Raw genomic sequence first — 24,022 nt, 5'->3', positions numbered from 1 at the left:
GTAAGAAGAAAAATAGGCCAGGAAGATGCGGAATATAGAAACATAGGAACTGCACTACTTGGACCAGACCACTGGTCCATCTAGAGCAGTATTCTGTCTCTGATAGTAGCCAATGTCTGATGCTTCAGAGGAAGGTGTTAGTCACGTTACTGGATGGGTATGCAATAGCATTACTATGATGGAAATACTTCAGTAATTAGCAAAAGTGACAGTGTAGAGCAGTGGTGGGCAACCTGTGGCCACCACTGTGTAGAGTATGGACAAACACATGAAATGAGTGGACATTATACTTTAAATTTCAGATGGTTCAAAGTTTCTGTCAGTAGGAAAGTTTTTAATTGTGGCTTAACAGCTGACTAACTTGTTTTAGAAATTTGAAACCACCTTCCACAAAGCACAACATAAGAAGACAATGGATTGGGAATGCATGCATCAAAGAATTCAGTTCTTTTGTTTTGATTTTAAAACTAACAGTTATAAACCTAAGTATATAGTGACACCTGTTGTATAGTTGTGTGTACCGTTTTACTGACGGTAAACTTGCATATTATTGCAACATTTTTACCTTAAAAACACTGAGATAATAAATTCTTTCAGCTCCTCAGATGACAAACACAGCTCTTTTTCTTCATCTGAGAACTCTCTAGGAAAATACTGTGTGGCTGCATTTCTTGGATAGGTCCTAAGCAATTTGGAACAAATTTTAACACAGGTAAGTTTGAAAGATTTTTTTTAAAAAAGAAGCCTTATGAAGTACAAAAAATGGAAAGCTAACTATGTTAATTTTTGCTAATGTTGGTAAGATGATTTGGGTTGATCCGACTTTGGAAGTGAGGGAGAACTTGGATGCACAGTATTTGAAAAGGTGCTCTCAGAGGACCTGATTCTGCTCTCACATTAGATTTACAACTGTGTAATCCCATTGACTCCAATGAGTTATTCCTGGTTTACATTACTGTTAGTGAGTTCAGAATCAGGACATAAATTAATAAATAATAATGAAGGGATGTTTCCCTTTATAATTACTAAAAACTAGTAAATCCATTTCACACTCACCACTTTGTTTGAGTACTCATTTCCCTTACTTTTGGAACGACTTGTGCACCAACATCTTTTTCAAGTTTCTTAATGCTGAAATTTTTATCCTGATAGGATGTACATTCAATGTAGCCATCTTTCACACTTGAAGCATTTCTATCAGTAAATTTGACCTTTGAACCAAACTCTCTGCGCACTCGAGAAATCATATATTTAATCTGCAATACACCCAAAATAAGAGATTTTCTGAAATAACCACAGGAAAACTATTCTTGAAAGTCAAGTCCTTTGAAACAGTGAGATTCAGAGATCTTCTGGTGGTCACTTGTAAATAGAGTTCACAAACATTTATAGATTTTGAAATTCTGTACCCCTCTCATGAGCCCAAATCACCAATAAGTGTGTGTCATCATATATTTTTATCTCTCTAAATGGTACAGGACTTCTGAATATTTTTTAAATTACTCTTAGCACTGAAAGGGCTAATCCTGTTACTCTGAGATATCAAAGTTGTCCCTTTGTCCAAACAACTACCTCAGTTCTCTCTGGGTGAAATTCACCTCACTCTGAGGGCCACCACAAAGCCTATATGCAAGGTAAGCCCAATGCTATATCAGACAGCAGATTCCAGAACAAATAGAAGAGAATACTGCATCCCATTTAAACTACATGGAGAATTTGGACTTCCCAGAGGTTAATGGGAGTTTTTCCATTGACCTGTTTGGAGCAGGATTGGGATTTTAAGTAAGTAGAAAATAATTGCAATTATCTAAATTGTAATTATTTGGCAAAGATATCAAAACTACCACCCCAAACCTTAGAAATGGGGATGGGGATGCTTAATGTCCACAAGTGGCCATGACTTCTGATTTACATCTCCAGCAGCAGAGTGCCTCATTACAGTCTAGGGCATTGGATCATGTATGGACTTAAATGGAAAAGGAAAACATCAGAATCTCTTCCTACAGCACTTTCAGTTTTTTTTAGAGGTCTAGCTAGTTCCAGCTCTCCTTTGCTGTAGTATCTGACAAGATCATAGTCAAAACTGGGATGACCACAAGAATTTCAGGCATAAATCTAAATTTTCTGCCTTCTGTTCATTTAAAGAACTTCTTTAATTTTATTTTAACAGAGAATTTGTGTGAGAATATGACTTTGATTGAATGACATCTATAATTTCTGACCTTTCTAAGAGATTCATTAACTGATTCTTCTTCAATTTCCTTTTCACTGCCAAGGGAGACCCAAGGTTTGCGGACAGGAGGCTTATAAATGTATTCCTCTGTCATTCCTTCTTTAGTCTCTCCTTCTTCTTCCACTGCCTCTGGAGGCTATAAGACAAAGTAATTACAAAGACTATATTTATAGTTTTTCATATATAAACATAAATATATTATTTCAATGTAGATAAAATTCAGTGTTGCCAATTGTTATTCACACAAATAGTCTCAATGTAGTCAATCCGGCTTTACTCACAGGAGTAAAGATTTGGAGGATTAGGTCCTGTCCTTTTAGCAATGAATTTTCCAATAAATATTAAAGGGACACTGTCAATTTAAAAGCAAGTCCGTTTTTAAAAATGAGTTTAAAGTGGTTTCATGTACTCCACCTGCTCCTGAGTCCCTTGTAATTAGCTAACGGAATGTTGGGAATCATTAGGAAAGGGATAAGACAGAAATTATCATAATGCCTCTATATAAATCCATGGTACGCCCACATCTCGAATACTGTGTGCAGATGTGGTTGCCCTTCTCAAAAAAGATATATTGGAATTGGAAAAGGTACAAAAAAGGGCAACAAAAATTATTAGGGAGATGGAACAGATTCCATATGAGGAGAGATTAATAAGACTGTGACTTTTCATCTTGGAAAGAGACGACTAAGGGGCAATATGATAGCTATTAAGTCATGACTGGTGTGGAGAAAGTAAATAAGCAAGTGTTATTTAGTCCTTTTCATAACACAAGAACTAGGGGTCCACCAAATGAAATTAACAGGCAGCAGGTTTAAAACAAAGTGAAGTATTTCTTCACACAACACACAGTCAACATGTGGAACTCTTAGCCAGAGGATGTTGTGAAGGCCAAGACTATAACAGGGTTCAAAAAGGAACTAGATAAATTAATGGAGGATTGGTCCATCAATGGCTATTAGCCAGGATGGGCAGGAATGGTGTCCCTAGCCTCTGTTGCCAGAAGCTGGTAATGGGCAACAAGGGATGAATCACTTGATGATACCTTTCAGAGTGGTAGCCGTGTTACTCTGTATCAGCAAGAAGAATGAGGAGTACTTGTGGCACCTTAGAGACTAGCAAATTTACTTGAGCATAAGCTTTCGTGGGCTAAAACCCATGAATGCAGTGGAAAATATAGTAGGAAGATATATATACACAGAGGCTATACGAGGGTAATTATTTAAGGTGGGATATTATCAGCAGGAGAAAAAAAACAACCTTTGTAGTGATAATCAGGATGGCCCATTTCTAACAGCTGACAAGAAGGTGTGAGTAACAGTAGGGGAAAAATTAGCATGGGGAAATAGGTTTTACTTTGTGTAATGACCCAGCCACTCCCTGTTCTGATACCTGTTCTGTTCAGTCCCTCTAAAGCACCTGGCACTGGCCACTGTTGGAAGACAGGATACTGGGGTAGATGGACCTTTGGTCTGACACAATATGGCTATTCTTATGTACAATCACTATTTTATTTTCTATTAAAATGTTTTTTTCCCTTCCCCTGCTGCTGTGACAGATGCACAGGAACAAAAGGAGAAAATGACTAAGGGCCTGATCCTGCAGTATACTGAACTTGGAAGGTCACAGGGGTCCACACAGTGGTGCTCCAGTACACAGTGCATTGCAGAACTGAGACCTCACTAATTAAGGTTCCAATCCTGCAAACACGTAAGCATGTTAATAACCTCAGGCAAATAAATAGGCCTACTGAAATCATGTGTACAAATATTTGCAAAAGCAGACTCTAAATGACTATATAAAAATGTTTGCAATGAAAATAAGCACAGTTTTCTCTAATCTTTCAGTTATAATAATTTTACGTGCTCCTTGTAACAACAGTAGAAAAAAAATCAAAACCAAATGTGACTTTCAGTTACAAGATTAATGTTTTCCTTTAATGTTTTGCATTCAAAAATATATTTTCTAAGTACAATTCGTTGAATAGATATTCTTCCTTTGAAGAGTCTTTAGCTCATTAATTATAATCTCTTACTGAAATGTGTCTAATCTGGAAACCTAGAGATTTTGCATGTGTGATTACCAGTTTTATGAGAAATGGTAATCTTGACACCAATCAAGTCAATGCCAAAAATCCCATTGACAATGGAGTTGGAATTTCATGCAAACTCTTTTCAGTATAAATTATAGGTATATTTTGCATGTTAAGACTAACTTCAAGTGTAAAATTCTTGCAAGTAGAGTGCTTTATTTATAAGTGTGTTCAATACAGATCTTCTTTTCATGTCATTGAACAAGATCTGTATCGATGACACAAAAAGAAGAATCAGACTAGCCACTATTGCATTCCTAAAACTGTAAGATCTGGAAGGCTAAAGACATTTCAATAAAAAATTAAAATCAGTGTATATGAGACAACTGTGCTGATATTGCAGTATGGGTCAGAATGTTGATGTATGAGGAAAGCTGATGAACATAAGAGAGTGACTGTAGAAATGAACTAGCAGAGAGGAATACTGAGAGATTCAAGACTGCAGAAAATAAAAAATTATGTGCTAAGAACATCGCTAGGGCAAGAAATAAATGCTGTTACAGAAGAGCCAAGAAAGACAACTATAATGGTTTGAACACGTGTCAAGAATGGACTCAGAAAGGATACCAAATGAGGTGATATGTACCAGAGTGCAAGCAACTAGAAAGAGAGGAAAACTGAGGATGTATTGGATAAACACTGTGATGAATAAGGCTGTGAAGCTGATACAAAGTGATGGAAAAACTTCATTCGGCCCCATGGTTGCTGGTGAGCTGATGGATGGGAATCAAAGAGAAGAAGAGACCATACAGATAGGCTGACCAGATGTCCCAATTTTATAGGGACAGTCCCGCTATTTGGGGATTTTTCTTATATAGGCTCCTATTACTCCACACCCTCTGTCCCAATTTTTCACACTTGCTGTCTTGTCACCCTAAATACAGATCTCAAAGTGTGTGTGTGTGTGTGTGTGTGTGACTGTTGCACTGTGAGTTATTTTAAGTATGTGGAATAATGTGAAGATGTGTTTTGATTTTCTTACATTTAAAAAGCTTTCCTTGGCCTCTTCCGTTGCAACAAGATAAAAGTTCTGTCCATATTTGAACTCTGTATCTAAAACTATCAGAAGTTCTTCCCCTGGATATTCCTGCATGAATAAGAACAGAAAGGTTTCATGCATTCAACTTCCAATTACAACTGATAGATTAATCTAAGATGTGTAAAATTGTGAATTAGATATTTAAGTAGTCAATACCAGAAAACACAATCCTGAGGAAAAAACAATTCTTAAATGCAAAGAACTGTAGCTAGCTATTGGAAAGCAGAAAGCAAGTAATGTACAAAAAAAGCTTGATCCTATGCTCATTTAAGTCAATGGCAAAGTTATCATTAACTTTAGTGGTGGATGATCAGGGTCAGAATTTGTAAAAATTTACAAGTACAGAGGGCTGTTTTGCCCTCACATGTATGTGTACAATTCTCATTGACTTCAATGAAAATTGCAAGGACATATCCAAAGGCATAACTAGACTTATTTCTATTTTGTAATATACTAATAATTATTCCCTTTTACATTTCTTTTTAAGGCTTATATATGAATATGAAAAATTGTAATGAAAATACGTTTTCCTTGAGTATTCACAGATGGACAGATGAGGATGGGCCTTACCACTGAAAGTACATGGTATGAGGGTTTTAAGTTTTAAAGTTAGAAAAAAAGGGGTTACGTACTAGGACTATTTTTTTGACTGGGTGGAAATCGGAGACTGCAGCTCTTGTCTTCATGTCCTGAATTATCTCCTCTTTTTTCAGAAGTTTGTAAGGTTTTTCTTCTGTGATATCTTCATTAATTCGACAATTTAAAATTTCCTGTGTCTTTTCAGTGAAAACTAATGGAAAGATCTCTGGGTGGCCTAGAAAAGGTAAGGCAAAGTTGGAGGGTGAACAAAAATAGTGTTTTCCTTGAAAGGGGTTGACAGTGTAGGAGGTATGTCCTTAACAGTTCTAAATCTTTCTTACTGCTAGTAATATGACACCTCTGAACCGCTGTACTTACAGTTTTTGGTACATTTGGTGGCATAGATTGTAAATTCAATATGGAAAGATAACATGGTCTTCATGTTGTAAAAGTCAGTGCCTAACACATTTTGCATAATCAATATATGTTGTTTAAAATAAAATCTTTCAAGAAAACAGAAGAATGAATTCACAATCATCCTATGCTAAGGCAGAAGTTTTGTGCTAGGAATTGGCTGTGTGGATAGCAAAGAAACATTTATTTGCTGCTAATCTAGCATTCACAAAATAATGATCAGCTGATTTCTTTAAGGTGGTGGATAGTGTGGTAAATCTAAGTTATGTCTATTCTTTGGCTGAAGAGAATCCTTCCTGGAGTGTGGAAATCTTGTATCACTGGATAAAATTTACAGTATTCAGACCAAAACATCTGCATCTATAAAACCACAGTAATATATGGAGGGGACAAATGCTGCTTGAGTTTTGTTCAGTGTTGCTCAGTAATATGCTGGGGAAACTTCATTCCACAACCTGTAATTTGGTCTTATTCCTAGCTAGTGACGGCCAGTAGGGAAATACTGGTCCTTTGCTAGAGGAGATGGCCAATACTACCTTGAAGAGAACAGAGGACCAAGTGCTCTTAAGGTAGCACGTGTATGTTCTCTGATCAAAATCCAGTCTAGATGCTGATAATCTGTAATTAGTGACTGTATCTAATTGTTAATGTTTGTTTGAGATTATGGAAAAGGTTGCGGCAAGACAACTCATAGTATCTTGATGCCTCTGACTTCCTAAACCCTTGTCATTCTGGGCTTTGACTATAATATTTACATTGGTCAATGGCCTTCAGGCAGTGGATAAGGACAGGGTGTCCATACTGATATTGTCAAATTTGCCATCAGTCTTTGCTACAGTTAATTATGAGGTTTTGTTAACTCACGTGAAGACCAAACTGGGTTTAGACAGAGCTGCCCTGTGCTAGCTTTGTGCACCCAGTGTTAGGCAATTGCTCTTCTGCCTCATGGGTTCTCTCATATGGGGTGGCGCAGGCTTCCTCTCTGTCACCTCATACATCTTGTTCATTGTGCATGAAGCCATTAGGAGGGTTAGTGAAGAGGCATGGACTGAAATGCTTTCAATATACTAATGACTTCCAGCTCTATGGCCCTGATTGAGGAAAGTCCGAGTCTATCCCTATTCAGGACAGCAATTAAGCCCATGCTTAACTTTAAGCACAGGTTTATGTACTGTCCTGAACAGTGATGCTTTTCTAAATCAGGACCCTCATCTCCATTTCATCCTGTCTAGGGTGCAGTTGAGTCTATTCTCAGTTACTGGGTGAGATTGAAGCATGAATAAGAGCAAACTGATTGAGACTCAAACCAGATAAAACTGAGGTGGCAATGGCTGGCCAAGGGAGACAACCAGAGCATATGACAAAGATTATATCAGACCCTTTGATTGAGAGTATGTATCCATCATTTGTTACTAAAGTGTGACTCTTGTTAGGTTCCTATCTGCTTTTAGATAATCAAAGAACATTGACTAGAACTCTGACTGTGTCTTCAAAGACAGATTTGGCACTATAATCTATGCCTTTGTCATTTCTAGATAGGATGACTGTAGTAAGTTCTACATGGGATGAGGCTACACCTTACATCCATTCAAAAGCTGAAGCTAATGTAGAATATGATGGACCCATTTGTTAAGTGATGTAGCTCACCATGAGTATGTGACACCAAGGGTGCCCCCAGAAATTGACATGGTATGCACCAGTAATCCCTGTGGAGCCATCCCCACTGCTGCCACTGGGCCCCAGCATCTAGCCCACCAAGTCTGCATCATGCTCAGCCCCTACCTTCCAGCCCGGCCCACCCAGGTGCAGTGTCATTCCTTGAGGGGGGAACACAGGCTTCTGGAAGTGGGATAAGGCTGGACAGGCCCCTGCAGGGAGCCCTGGTATAGGAGCCTGCCCCATAGAAGCAGCAAGAAGGAGCAGCACTGGCCGGCCCAGCAGCACTGGCCGGCCCACTGCCCAGTGTGCTCACTCTGATTTGGCCTCCTGACCCTGTGCACCAGGTTGTGGTGCCAATCACTCAGTTTTGGCCTCATCACTCCATGTGTCATGAGGGAGGGCCAGAGAGGCCAAATCTGCTACTCTTTGCTGCTACCGATGATATGCAAGGGCACTATTGTGTGACACTGGTGCTTCCTGAATTGCATTGTCTGCTTGTTGGCTTTGGATAGAATGTAAATAGTTGGGATAGCTCAGTGGTTTGAGCATTGGCCTGCTAAACCTAGGGTTGTGAGTTCAATCCTTGAGGGGGCCATTTAGGGAACTGGGGTTAAAAAAAAAAAGTGGGAATTTGCCCTGCTTTGAGTAGGGGTTTGGACTAGATGATCTCTTGAGGTCCCTTCCAACCCTGATATTCTATATGACTGTATATATGTACTTCCTATATACTGAAATATAAATGAAATAATGTATCACAGACATATAAAATGGGTCATCGCTGTAAACAGGTACTATCAGCATGACTTTGGGATGGTGACATTACTCATGAGTAGTAAAGATACAAACACATTTTGCAGGTCAACCCCAGTAAGTGCAAATGAAACCCTTCTATTACCACACACCACAAATGTTGTACTATTTGTTTGGAATCACCTTGTATTTTTAGTGGTGAATTTTTAGAAGAGTCTTAGTTTTGGGGACATTGGTTCCTGTTTGTTTATTATACTATTATAAAGTTTGTGCCCTGTGCCCACAGTTCACACTTTAACCTGCTACCACTATCCTCAGGGGCCAAAAATCCCTAAAGAGCAAAGGGAATTTTGCTAGTTTTATGCTAAGGAGCTAAGAACCAGGAATGAGACTCTTGCAGAGACAATATCCTTAGAGAATAGGATCTTTTGCATTTCCAAATACTAGAATTCTATATAAACTAAGTCATACAGATATCAATTTTTTCTTCTATTGTTCGCCACTAGGTGGAGCTACAATTCTTATTTGTTTCTCTTGATGACTTTCCAGGAACATCATAAACATAACATTGATATCATCTGAAAAACTAGAATATTCTGTCTTTATTAAAAGCAGACACAACTTACCCCAGCTTAGGTGAAACTTATAAGACCATGTAATTTTACCTCCGTCCATCAGCATGTAATACTGAATAATATGCTACTTGGGGGAAAGAAGTGATTCATGCCTTTTTTTATAAAATCCTCTGGTGAGGAGTATATTCTAATTTGCCACAAGATGTCTCAGGTGTACAACTGCTTTTAGCAATGAAAGCTGCACCAGTAAATGCCAGTACATCCAACTGACAATGTAACCTATTGAGCCTGACCAGGTAGTCTTTTCTCAGGCAAATTTTCAATTGACGTCAAAAACTGCAAAATCTGTCCAAAAGAATGCATAACAAGAGGGCTCTAGAAAAGTGTGAAAAACCCTACAATATTTAAGACAAGTGAACATATCTAGACTTAACTTATTAAAAACAAAAATTGCACTCATCTTACTCAATATCTAAGCGTAAAAATATCCACCAAGGAGAAGTGGTTGACGTCAATTCTTTTAGAAGTTTTTAAATGGCAATTGGAATTTCTGTACCTAATTCTGCAAGCCACTCCCTTGCTGAAACTGGCTCCTATTTGTAGTGCTGGTAATGGTAGACCCCAGTGAAATGGACTGTAAATCAATTTCCAACCAGATTTAAGAATGGTTTAACAATGATTAAAGGAAATCTAAATATTTTGTTTAAACATTAAAGTTTTTCTTTTGACTGCAGGTAATTTACAATAATATCATCTGGTAAATACACTTCACCTCCCCTTAACAACCACTGCTCTCTTCAGCACAAGCTGTCGTCTCCTCTTTTCAACTCCTGATAACACAGGCTCCTAGGTTGGGAAAGCTATTCCTATCCAACACTCCACACCAAGCTGCCTGCTGATCAGACAGTTATACTTTACTAGTTAGTTCAGGCAGATGTACTCTTTCATCGTTTCTAATTCTTTCTCATCCACTTTTCTTCATCTTTCCTTATTCTTCTACATTATTAACCTCAGTGATTATGGGTGCTGTAAAATATTCTAAAATTGTTACTGTAAATCCTGATCAGTAATGGAACTTACCTATGCTAGCCATAGATATGTCCTCTTCCTCATCTTTTTTACCTGAAATACAATAACATGATGTTAAGGTGGCATTTAAAAAATTCTAATACATTAGTTATCCTTGTATAATCTTTAATTTCATAACATACACAAGTGGCAACACATTCTTTATAATGTATAAAATCTAACCTGTGAAGAGGCAGCACAATACACTTTCTATTCAACGTAGATTTTACGAAAGAAACTACCGAATCCTATTCGAATGAGTGTCTGAATGTGTTTTAAGGAGGCATTGGTTTTTCTTTGAATTTTGAGAGAAACGTAAAATTCATGTTTATTGTGAACAGATGCTCAAGACACCAAAGAGGAAATCTCCCACCTTGTGGCACAAATGCAGTCACAGCACGCTACCTGATAGCATCCCCTGGGTAACTTGCCACCCAGACATGGTCATGACTGAATGGGATGGTAAATGGCCAAGTCCCCCTAAACACTTTGATCAGTAGAGCTGGCTAGTATTCAGAGGAGCCGATGTTGCATCTTTCTAAAGAGTGGTGGAGTGGGTATGGAGCTTCAGGAGTCATTATGTATCCCTGAGCTTATGTGATGGTTACAAACTCTACAATGGGTCAGGACAGGAAGGGATTAATGGTCTGGCATTGTCTGCTCTGCTGCGTAGCACTCATTAGACATAATGATTGGGAGGGTGTGCATACCCTGCACTAGGCAAGAAAGGGTTAACCCCACATTATGGGCAGCCAAAGTCCTGCCCCCCAGACCATGATGGGCATGCTCCAACTGCTGCCTCAGTATAAAAGGGAGCAGCCCAGCTCATTCTAGGTTGACTGCCGAGGAGAGAGGACACTTGGTGGAGGCTTCTGCACAAGAGGCGCTTCAGCACTTGACTGCGGGCACCAGAGATCCCAAGGACCAGACCAGAGACCAGCAGACACAGCTATGTTGACAGAAGAGTGCTTCTGCTAGCATAGCTAATGTCGTTTGGGGAGTGGTGTTCCTACTCCAGTTGGAAAACCCCTTTCTGTTGGTGTGTACTGTGTCTACATTGGGGGCTAGGCCAGCATATGCTGATGTAGCCGTGCTGGCATAGGCTCTAAGGTATAGACATAGCCCCAGGCAGATGGCCAGAAGAAGGACTGGGGAATAGCTTTGTTTAGTGTTACTTTGTGAGTTTTGTGTTTGAATAACAAGTGAAGCCCTGAGAAAAAGGCCCTGATCCGGACTCTGGGTGTGGTTTCAGTCCTTCCTGGGCTGGGGACACAGGCCTCCAGTCTACACTCATGAACTGACCCTGGTCCATACCTAGCCTGGGGTGCTGACCTGTTGTTGATAGTATTGATAATTGTTTTAGCTGAAAAGGTTTTTATTGATACCATTCACTGAGGTGTGTTTCCTTTCTGGTTTCTGCTGTGGTCAGCTGGCCCTCTCCAGACGTGACTGCAGCCCAACTCCCCTTAGAACAGTGCAGCAGCACACGGAGTCCAATTTTGACACTCATCTTGATAGCACATTGTGACCTCTTGGGTGAATTTGCCTAGACCACTGAAGAAACTCTTTCCTTACAATATACAGAAGAGCCTCACTAACCTGCACTTTGCTAACTCTCTCTCCCCACTTCTCAGCTGAGATATAATACCAGAGCGCTCCAGTAAAGTTACATATTATTACAGTGAGAATTCATAATATTTAAAAAAAATGATAGTACATTGGTGGTGGTCACTATTAAATATTAAACACTGAACATTTTCTGCACAGTGGCACCTGAGATACCTCAGTATTTCCCTGTACTTAAACCTCTGTCTTCATCATAAAGCAATAATAATCAATCATACTTAGCTCTCATGAGCCTTTCAATGGTTGATCTCAAAATGCATTACAAGGAGATAAGCATCATTACTCCCACATTATAGCTGGGGAAACTGAGTCACGGAGCAGTAATGTTACATGCCCAAGGTCACCCATCAGCCCAGTGGCAGAGCTGGGAATAGAAAAAAGGTCTCCTAAGTCCTAGTCCAGTGCTCTATCCACTAGGCCACATAGTAAATCTAAATTATGTTTCTCTAAATGAATATAGTCAATTGTGTGATGTAATGTCCATGGTGCTTGTGTTTTGGTCACTTACTTGCTAATTCACAAAATTGTAATAATTCCTAACAGGTCTCCCAGTCATTGGTGCAAATTAGTGAGTTTTAATGTACTTAGTATATTTGTAACATTTTAGCCCAAGCAATGTAAGTAGCTGCCATGTAAATCTAGGCAACATCTTTCTTTACCTCTGTAGTATCATACATACCAAGCTGTTTTCGCTTGCCTTTGGCTGATCCTTTAGCTTTGGTTTCTTCTTTAAGTTTCTTTACTGAGCCTTTGGCACTTAGAGCAGAGGTCTTGCTGGATTTTGGACTTTCTAACATTTTTAAGATTTCTGTCTGGAAAGATATTATATAGAGCATGAATATATTGTAATCAACGGGTCAAGTCTGCTGCTGGCCAAAATGAGAAGTTTGGCCAAGGCTTACATTTATACAGATTATCATTAAAGTATTTTTCATCCATGTCTAAAGGAACTGTCTAAACGTTTATGCCCCAAACTTACTGTACTTTTGACATGGCATTTTACAGTTGGAAAATGCTGTTGCTTCTGTTTTAGGGCATGTCTACATAGCACAGCAGTGTGTGCTAAAGGTGTGTGATTTTTAAAGCACGCCAGTACGCTGCACACTATCTGGCAGTAAAAATTCAATAGTGTGTTTAATGTAGGGCGGTCACTAGGGAACTTTTAATGTGTGCTAGCAGTGCGTATATGGGCCAGTTGGCGTGCAATGCAGTACAGTTTAGAAATTACATCCTCTTGCGCACGCTGCTGTGCCATGTAGACAAGCCTTTCGTAGACTATTTATAATATTGATGGTTCCAGGTCTGAATAATTAAAAAGGTAAATAACATAGTGAGAGTAGGTTTCACGCACAAACAAAGCTGTGTACTTTTGCTACAGTCTTCATGGAACATGTGGAGTATCACAGACGTAATTATTTGTTCCAGTGTTTTTAAACATAGGCAGGAGCATAGCTGCACACAGCATTTTTGTCAAAAGTAATGTACAGAGTATTACCAAAGAGATATTTATCTGTATTTTTATTCGAGCTAGAATTTGTTGGCGCTACTATCTCAACACAGCTCACACTGAATAAAACTGTGCTACCTATAGTTTTCAGTGTCTCACTCCTTCCTCTCACCTAAACTTCTTGAAGACAGGTAACTCCCATCTTTGGAGGATTCCAGTTCCACAGGAGCAAATTCCAGTACAGTGAAGATAATATCAGAGAAGATACCATGACCAGTTAAATGATATGCCATTCCCTGACCACAGTTTTCTTTATCACAGGGGAAAATTAGGGATTTGTAGGTAGTTTAGTCAAGACTCACTGACTCAAGCAAACCATGCTGGTTTTGCTGTTCATCATTTTTTTCCTCATTGTCAATTAACAGTCCATAGCATTTCAATTGCTGGACATTGCCAGCACTGTTTTCCTTCAGCCTAGCCTGGGACCTCAACCTCAAATATCCCCAAATCACACATGAGGCTGAATGTGTGAAAAAGACCTAGGCCCAGATTCTGTTCTCATTCCCACCACTGTAAATTCAGAATAACTGGCCACTTGTCTCAATTGACTTTTTAGTTTGACACCATTAAGGGCAAACTTGAACAACTGTACAATTAGTTACAACATACAGTCACACACATTTCTTCTTTGACTTCATTATTCTCTACACACATCTGGAGGCTCAACCAGTGGCTGTCTGGCTTATTTTATTCTCCTTATTCCCTCCCACTTCTCCTTCACAAAGGATAGGGGGAGAGTTTAGGAAAGAAGTATAGAGGCTCTTTTTTTCTGCTTCAGCGTGGTCACCATAGTCATAATACATACAGGAATCACAAGAAAACAGCTTTCTGCTTCTGCCTTCTTTTCCATTGAAATAGTCCAACAGAGCTTTTTACGTGTATAATGAAAATTATTATAATATTAAAAAACAATTAGAATAGCAGAGATCACAGGTTGTAAGAAGGGTCTATTCTGCTTGACATAAATAAAGAATCCTGCCAGCAGTATGGGCCAGGGAAGACAAGGCAAAACAAAACAAAAAAAACATGAAACACAGTTGCAGCACCATGTGGAAAACATACACATAGCATCCAATTAACTAGCAGTTTTTACAACCAGATTGGTCCAGGCTTTCTTAGGTCAGATATTACTAGTGAACAACCAGAAGATTTAAGCATAAGTAATGAAGGCTGGAGTGGCAGTTGCATTGTGCCACAGGTCTCTATAACGTGGGCATATAAATTTGAAACTAGTTTTTAGAACTGTAAGCTAATTGAGGCAAGGACCATATTGTCATAAGTGGTTGCATAGCACCTAGTACATTTTGGGTGCTACCACAATATTAATAGTAATAAAAGAAAGGCCCTGCACTCATATCATGGGGCAGAGGGAGGGCCATGATACAACACTGATGAGCTCTAAAGGGAGGTCCCTCCAGCGTTCTTTGGACAGACAGCATATTCACCAAAAACGACCTGAGACTGAACGTAGGTGAGATTTAAATAAAATAAAACAATATCAGAGACTTCCCAGGGGAAAAACTTAAAGAAGGTATTTTAAGAAGCCTAAAATGGTTTGTACTAGGACTGTCAAGTGATTAAAAAAAATTAATCATGATAAATTGCACTGTTAATAATAGAATACCATTTATTCAAATATTTGTGGATATTTTCCACATTTTCAAATATATTGATTTCAATTATAATGTAGAATACAAAGTGTACAGTGCTCACTTTATATTTATTTTTATTACAAATATTTGTACTGTAAAAAACAAAAGAAACAGTTTTTTTTCAATTCACCTCATACAAGTACTGTAGTGCAATCTCTTTATCATGAAAGTTGAACTTACAAATGTAGAATTTATATACAAAAAATAACTGCATTCAAAAATAAAACAATGTAAAACTTTAGAGCCTACAAGTCCACTCAGTCCTATTTCTTGTTCAGCCCATCACTCAGACAAACAAATTTGTTTACGTTTGCAGGAGATAACACTGCCTGCTTCTTGTTTAAAATGTCATCTGAAAGTGAGAACAGGTGTTTGCATGGTATTGTTGTAGCCAGCATCGTAAGATATTTACATGCCAGGTGAGCTAAAGATTCATGTATCAGAGGGGTAGACGTGTTAGTCTGGATTTGTAAAAGCAGCAAAGAGTTCCGTGGCACCTTATAGATTAACAGATGTATTAGAGAATGAACTTTCGTGGGTGAATACCCACTTAGTCGGATGCATGCAGTGCCACTACATGCATCCGACAAAGTGGGTATTCACCCACAAAAGCTCATGCTCCAACCAACATTCCAGAGGACGTGTGTCTGATGACGGGTTCTGCTCGATAACAATCCAAAGCAGTGCGGACTGACGCATGCTCATTTTCATCATTTGATTCAAATGCCACCAGCAGAACTTTGATTTTCTTTTTTGGTGGTTCGGGTTCTGTGGTTTCTGCATTGGAGTGTTGTTCTTTTAAAACTTCTGAAGGCATGCTCCACACCTCATCCCTCTTAGGTTTTGGAAGGCACTTCAGATTCTAAACCTTGGGTTATGTGTTGTAGCTATCTTTAGAAATCTCACATTGGTACCTTCTTTGCGTTTGTCAAATCTGCAGTGAAAGTGTTCTTAAAATGAGCATGTGCTGAGTCGTCATCTGAGAGTTCTATAACATGAAATATATGGCAGAATGCGGGTAAAATAGAGCCGGAGACATACAGTTCTCCCCCAAGAAGTTCAATCACAAATTTAATTAACACATTATATTTTTAACAAGCATCATCAGCATGGAAGCATGTCCTCTGGAATGGTGGCTGACACATGAAGGGGCATACAAATGTTTAGCATCTCTGGCATGTAAATACCTTGCCATGCCGGATACAAAAGTCCCATGTGAATGCCTGCTCTCACTTTCTGGTGACATTGTAACAGGGCCTCCCAGAGAGGGGGGCAAGGGGGGCAATTTGCCCCAGGCCTCAGGCCCCGCAGGGGCCCCCATGAGAATAAAGTATTCTACAGTATTGCTACTTTTTTTAATGGAAGGGGGCCCCGAAATTGCTTTGCCCCGGGCCCCCTGAATCATCTGGGCAGCACTGCATTGTAAATAAGAAGTGGGCAGCATTATCTCCCATAAATGTAAACAAACTTATTTGTTTTAGCGATTGGCTGAACGATAAGTAGGAGTGAGTGGACTTGTAGGCTTTAAAGTTTTGCATTGTTTTGTTTCTGAGTGCAGTTATGTAGCAAAAAAAAAATCAACGTGTGTAAGTTGCACTTTCATGATAAAGAGATTGCACTACAGTACTTGTACGACGTGAACTGAAAAATACTGTTTCTTTTATCATTTTTACAGTGCAAATATTTGTAATAAAAATAATATAAAGTGAGCAGTGTACACTTTGTATTCTGTGTTGTAATTGAAATCAATATATTTGAAAATGTAGAAAAAGATTCAAAAAAGTTTAATAAATGTCAATTGGTATTCTGTTTAACAGTGCGATTAAAACTGCGATTAATCATGATTAATTTTTAAAATTGCAATTAATATTTTTAATCACGTGAATTAACTGCGATTAATCAACAGCCCTAGTTCGTACGTTAAAAGAAATGTCTAGATGTGTGTGTTTGTAACTTAAACTAAAAGTTAGGATGATCCTTTAATTATTTTGCTCCCCACATTGAGAAACTTAGTGCTTCTCTTTTTTATGCCAACTACTCTTAAATCATTCTAGAAGGAATAAGAAATCAAATATCATATTCTGCTCTACACAGACAGAACATGTAAAATTTTAATTTGGAGGCAGCTGCTAGCGAAGAGAAGAAGAACTGGTCATCTATTATTCTAGATTTGGGGCTTAATCCAGCTGCCACAGAAATCAATATATATTTTGTCATTGACTTCAATGGGAGTCAGGTCAGGCTTAACTTTAATTTTTTTTTTTACAATATTTGGGATCCCCTCCCCCTGTTTTCTGTTTCACCATGAACAAACTAGAAAACTATAATCTAGAAATAATCTATTTTTCCTCTTTTATCAGAGTACGGGAATGACAGGTGATGGGCAACACCGGCATTTAAGAAATTATTAATCATGACTGATTAGTGCAAATATGGTCCCCTTGCTTAAATCCATTCATGAGTTGTATAAATATAAACCACTTACTTTTACCATAAGTCATAACCGCACTTGCACAAGATGGGTTAATGTTCCAGAACTCTGAAACCACTGCAGTTCTGGAGCTGCCATTTTATGAGAATTAACAAGGACTTACAACTGAATCACATTCTGAGAAGAAACATATTTACTAATTTTACATGGAATGACTCTAAAGTGAAGGATTCAAGGTTTTACCACATGTTTACTCAATCTTAATTTGATATCATGAAACTTGTCCATAATAATTTCTACTGAAGATTGCTAATATACAACTAAACTCACTTTCCAACTGCTTTCCTATATATAGAAATATATTTATGTTGTGCATAAAATGTACTCATTGATTCTTGCCTATCTATATTCTTGAATCCAGGCTTTGCATTGAGTAATGTGGTTATCTTACAGTTCTGAGACACATTTTAACCTCTGTGTTTTTTAAAATATGTTGGGACTGTCTAATTAGAATGATTCTATGCTGCTCCAAAAGACAAGAAGAAAGGCAATCTATCTTTATGGGCATATTATGCTAAAGATTTGGCTAAAAAGACAGAGAAAATGTTGTCAAAACCTCCAAGCACAGCCCTACAAAAAAATCCTGCATGGCACACAATAAAGGAAAGCGCAAGATTGACAAATGCAAGTATACAGATCAATTTTCTTACACACAGAAAGTCACTACTGATCCATACCATTGTAAATTTAAAACAACTGTTGCCCACTGGCACTGTCTGTGGTCCTGATCCCACAAAGGAATCCTATTGCTGCTCTAACTTGAGCCAGAAGCTTGAAGCCCCTGAATGAAAGAGAGAATGTTTTCCAACACAAACAAAGCAGACAGTAATTCTGAAAATTAACTGGAGGGCAAGATGAACCACTGAATATTTAGTACAGTCACATTCCCTTATCTCACCACTTCCTTATTCAACATTGAAATAAATCCAGATTGGAAATTTTGATTTGTTTCTAGTGAGTAATCAAAACCATAAGTCACATGAATAGAGGAAACACTGAAATATCTGAGATTAATCACATGACTTATTTTAAGAAAGCAACTTACAAAGCATAATAGTGTATAAGACATCCCCTTATTACATTATTTTGCTTGACTTTAAAGCTACTGTGCTGAGAACAAGAGTTCACAAACAAATCTCTTTAAAATAAATTTTAAAAATCTCTCCGGTTTAATTCTCCCCCCTTTATCCTCTGTACTGAGAGGTCATACAGACAAGTGAGGGGTTGGCAGGAAGATTGTGGGGTGGGTGAGAATGTGAAATGTAACTGAGTTGAGTGATGGGGATCAAATCTGGAACCCACAGATGCCGCGTAGGGACCAGCTGGGAGACAGATGGACATACATTTATTACAATATAGTTAGGAAAAAAATCTAATTAGCCTTCCTTTATAATCTCAAAAACAATACATCCGTTCTGACTCAAAATTTGTCATTCTCTAGGCACGTGTTTGTCTGTAGTTAGGACACTCTTAGGGCCTTATCTTATTCCTACTGAACTCAACAGCAAAACTTCTATAGATTTCACTGGAAACAGAACCAGGCCCCTACCATTTACATCTGTGCAACGTGGATATAAAATGCTATCATTTTGATTTGGCAACATATGTGACTGTGCAAAGTACAATGCAGCGGAGAATCAAGGCCTTAACCTTTATGAGCCCCTGTGGGTAGCTGACATGAATCAAAGACTAAAATATTGTAACATTCACTTTGGTATTATGCTAGGGTCTCCTGTAAACTATTGGTCCACAGTGTATAAGCTAAAGCAAACATTTTCAGGACTTGCCTCTACTTTGGACACCTCCATATTTGGTTTCCCAAGTTTAGATACAATAGTGTCTTAGATTAAAAAAGCAAGGCACCCAAACTTAAAGGACACTTTTGAAAATCTGGCCCTCAGTGACTTGCCTCAGCTCACGAAGTTGAGTCAGAGAGAGACCAAAAACTAAAAATGAGGTCTCCTGATTCTCATTCCTGAACAGTAGCCACTAGACTAAGCTGTCTCACCTTCTCTGTAGCACAAACCATAATAGATACTATCAATCCTGCCAAGTATCTATTCTGCCAAGTTAAGTACAACTTCCACTATTACTTGAATAACATTTTGTTAGTCACTTTTTATTAAGCACTGACAGTATGGTCAACAATGTACAAAACACATAAAAAGAAATGTCTCCTGCCCAGGGGAGCTTACAATTCAAATAAGAATCTTGCTCTGTGAATTTTTCAGAAGAGGCCAAGAGTTTACTTTTTAATGTCAAGCAGAAATGTTTTGTCCATGTTCGGTTCCTATCCCCACAGAGAGCTCTCTGAGTTCTTATACTGCATAAAAGTAGGACTCCATTACTTGTATTTCTCTATAAATACCCAAATGCAATATTTTCATAGTCATGTTCATTAACTAAATACCTGAACACTAAACTTGAAAAATAACAGCAGAGTGTACAAAACATGTATACAAAGAATAGTTATTGAAAACATAATATAATATACAAAACCCAGTATTAAATAAACCAGACATTTTATCTGCGGGCTGTTTATGTCCACAGATACGTGTAATTTACTATCTAAAATCTTTCAGAAACTATGAGGAGTCAATTTTCAGCACAAGTTGTCAGAACAAGATCATATATTAACTGGTAATGTCCAACCAGACATCATCTGACAACTTTGTATTTGATAGTTTACAGATTAATTGGCATTATGGAACCGATGTGCAGTCCCGAGCCCTAGACTCTCAGAAGAAAAATGAAGATCAGAATGTTCTCTGAATTGTTTAATGGACCAAAAAAAATAGAGTTATGAAACAAATCCACAAAGTTGCTGGGTGCCACAGAAAGAGAAAGGTGATTAGTTATAAGCAATGCAAGGGATGCTGTCTAAACTGAGAAGGAAGAATGATTAATTAGTGGCCTAATTGAACCACTTAAGGTCATGTTTGTGTGTATTACTAATTTAAAACTGATTTATTACAATTTAAAAGACCAGAATAATCAAATATACTTCTACAGAACAAAACAGTACCAGCAAAGTATCAAAAACATACTTTGTTATTTTGTTGTCTGTGTCACCAGATCTAAATTAAAGGAACACTGGCAACTTAAAAAGCACACTTCTGTCTGGGGGGAAGCTACAATTGTTAACAGTAACAGCTAAGAATGATCAAATTTGTACAGAAGCCCTTGTGTTGTTTATTTTGATTAACTTGATGTAACCTGCCGTACACAGGTTTTGATATGCCCCCATATATGAACTGACAATGTATAACTGCATTACAGAAGTTGTTTGGAATTAAACTAGATTTTTTGGCAATTGAGGCCCTGATCCAAGCAAGCATCTGAGCATGTGAGTAGTTCCACAGCAGTCAAACAGATGCTTAAATGCTTTCCTGAATCAGGGCCTCACTAGGTGCTTGATGGGCTTTGATACCTGAGAGGACATAGGGAGGCAGTTAGAGACTGAGCAACATGAGTTAGATGTTTCTGCTAAAATTATCAACAGTGTAAAAATGTTGACATTTAAAATGTCATATTTAGGTCTCAATCATCTCACTGGGAAGCAGGGATCAGTGTACACATCTCTGAGATATGGTTTCTGGGTGTCTATAGTCTCAGGAAAACTGCAATGCACCAGCTTATATCTGATTAACATTTTCAAGCTTTTCTTTGCAACCACCAGGACTAGAAACATAATATTTGTAAAATAAAATCTTAGATTCTAGAGCACAATCCTGCAGCACTGTGTGGATTCCAAGGTAAATTCCAGAGAATACAAGGGATCCTGACTACAGGTTTCAGCATGCCATGCTCTGTTTTAATCAGATTTCCAGCCTCCTTGTAGGTACTGTCTTTGCTAGGACTGCAGACCGTGGCATGCAATACTCCATTTTATTCCGAGCAGAAATGCTCATGGAAATCTACATGTCCCAGCATGTTCATCTTGAGGAGTGTGGACAGTACATTTTTGCCCTAAGTGGAGTCTGCAATGCACACTGGGCATCTCCCTGCATGCACTGCAATTTTTCAAAAAGAAAATGAGGATGATCAGTACAACAGGCTTATGTTATAAATTCTATAGTGTCCAAGTGGAGGCTAGGTGTGGGTCCCAGGGTCAGAACCATTTTCACATTGTGGTGACTGTTGCTAGAAACCACCAAAATTAGATTAAATCACAGGTTCAAAATATCACCCAAAGGAAGCTTCCTCCTACCTCCTTTTCCTTTCTCCTCTTTACCCTGATGCTTCTTTTCCACCCTCTTTTAACAGTGTTTATGTTTTTCCTTAGGACATATTTTGTCACTCATTTTAGATGCTAATTACAATCTCCCCCTCCCCATCTCTCTCAAATATGTTTTCTTTGCTGATTTGGCCTTTTTTCCTCTGTCTCCTTTTTGGCTTCACTGCTTTCTCTTGCCATCCCAATCACTCCTGACCATTTCTAAGCCCCTTGCTCCCCTCTCTGCCGAGGCTGTGCGCTGCATACCGGGGTGGGGAGTGTTTTGGTGGGCGAGCTGCTGGGAGTGGGAGGCGGGGTGTCTCTCACTGAGTCGGGATGGGGGTCGCCCTGCCCCTGTGATTACCCCTCTGGGGGGGTTATGCCCCCGGGCTCCCAGATGGTCACCCTGCGCTCGCTGCTACCTCCACCCCCGTCTGCCTCCGGCCCCCATTACCTGCCTGCAGGCGCAGGGGTCCGCTCTGGGGTCTGTGCTAAGAGGGCCTCAGGCCACGCTGCAGGCGTCGTTAGGATGCTTCTGTTGCTAGGGCCGAGACACAAGCGGGACTGACAATTCTATCAGGCAATACGCGCCTTCCAGTTCAACCCGCCTCCTGCGAGGGGAGTCGCGATTGGCTGAGACTGACGAAGTCTGTTCTAAAGGCGACACCGAGAAGACTACAATTCCCAGCATGCTGTGCGCTGCCATTCTCGTAGCCACCGGTGTGAGACGGCGAACAGTGCATGCTGGGGATTGCAGTCTCTTCACTGGGGAGGCTGAAGAAAGAGTCTGTTCTGGGCGCAGTGTGGGCTCCTCTGGCTATTCAGCGCAGCAAAGGAGTGGCCTGCGTGGGGCATAGGCACCTGGAGAAGGATGGTTATCAGATCCCTACAATCTGTGTTTAAGGTGAAGGCAGGGGGAACGGACCTGCTGCCCCGCGGCTTATCCATAGAGAGGGAGACACTTCACACACATACACAAACCTTAACCACAAGCTGCTGCTGGAAGACCTATGCTTTTGTGCTAGCTCTTCCGACATAGCCTCTGCAACTGTGTCAAGATTCTCCCTCGGTTGCTAAAGCTGCCACCCACCCCCCAAGCGGCTCATGTCCTAGTTCCCTTCCCTGAAATTGAAAGTCCCCCGTGTTTTGGGGTTCTCCTTGATTTAGGGTCATTTTAAGGCTGTTATGAGTCTCTCCAGATAGGGATGGGAATTTAGCTGCTTTGGTGAGATAGTTTGTTTTGGTTTTGTCTGTAAATCTCCCTCCTTCAGTGCTGGTCTTACATATTTGTAGGAGAAGCATGAGAATCATTTAGATCGAGTTATTTGATTGTAAGCTCTAAGGTTCATCTTTTTGTTCTGTGTACAGCATCTAGTTCAATGTGGCCCTTGATTGAGCCTTCTCGACGTTACTGCAATACAATAATAATTACTACCTAGGGGACAGGCGTGCTACTTACTTGTGTTCCTTTCCACACAACCAGGAGGGTCTTAATTTCTCTTAAGTCTGCTGATACTGCCAGTGACTCTCCCAGTCGTCCCCCCCGTAATTATAAAGGAAACGCTTTCTTGCCACTGCTGAGTCTGCCACAGGCTGGGCAAGGGGGAAGTAGGTAGATCAGTACTATTCACACATTCCTAGGGCAGTTCCTATCTTTTTTGAAACTACCCCTCACCTTAGGCAGCTGTACCAAAGTGATGTTTTGTATCCTAGTTCGGGAGTGACTGATCCTCAAGAAAGAGGATTATTATCTCTTTGAAGTCCAGCTAATAACTTTAATAGGTTAATTATATTTGATGTTTATGATGACTGCCTGTGCAGAGCTATAGTCAATGGGAGTCATTCAGCATAGCTCAACCCTCCCCCGCCCCACGCAGACTGCTCTTCGTAATTATGATTTTGTTACTGGAAATTACAACATAGTGTATTCTTTCTTCCAAACCAGGAACACTGGGGAAAAAAATCCAGTCAGACACAGAACTAGTATTACAGTACATACATAATATTCCAAAACATCTTGTATAACAGTCTGTCTGTGACATTACATACCAAGAAACAGTGTGTATATATCTCAAAAGTTCAGCACTTGTTATAAGGTTTTTCTTCCAACAATTTCAAAGCACT

General features: G+C 39.3%; 1 protein-coding gene across 4 annotated transcripts in view; it reads right to left on the bottom strand.

Moving 5' to 3' along the window:
- DNAI3 (dynein axonemal intermediate chain 3) overlaps nucleotides 1–23,374 on the bottom strand; it is a 50,440-nt gene extending 27,066 nt beyond the window's left edge. For 2 of the 4 annotated variants that reach the window (XM_045028536.1, XR_006581816.1), the window contains exons 1-8: nucleotides 22,353–22,453; nucleotides 12,712–12,844; nucleotides 10,419–10,460; nucleotides 5,994–6,175; nucleotides 5,305–5,409; nucleotides 2,223–2,369; nucleotides 1,057–1,256; nucleotides 566–682 (exon numbers count right to left, since the gene is read on the bottom strand). In XM_045028536.1, coding sequence (XP_044884471.1) covers nucleotides 566–682; nucleotides 1,057–1,256; nucleotides 2,223–2,369; nucleotides 5,305–5,409; nucleotides 5,994–6,175; nucleotides 10,419–10,460; nucleotides 12,712–12,829 — 911 coding nt within the window. In that variant the 5' untranslated portion in view covers nucleotides 12,830–12,844; nucleotides 22,353–22,453. Of the gene's footprint in view, nucleotides 1–565; nucleotides 683–1,056; nucleotides 1,257–2,222; nucleotides 2,370–5,304; nucleotides 5,410–5,993; nucleotides 6,176–10,418; nucleotides 10,461–12,711; nucleotides 12,845–22,352; nucleotides 22,454–23,357 lie in introns of those variants that run through there. The other 2 variants (XM_045028538.1, XM_045028537.1) reach the window with 2 other exon arrangements.
- Nucleotides 23,375–24,022: the final 648 nt, after the last annotated feature.

The sequence above is a fragment of the Mauremys mutica genome, chromosome 8 (assembly GCF_020497125.1).
Source record: "Mauremys mutica isolate MM-2020 ecotype Southern chromosome 8, ASM2049712v1, whole genome shotgun sequence".
Lineage (NCBI taxonomy): Eukaryota > Metazoa > Chordata > Testudines > Geoemydidae > Mauremys > Mauremys mutica.
Note: the sequence above shows the minus strand (reverse complement) of the source record. Positions and strands in the feature narration are given on the sequence as shown.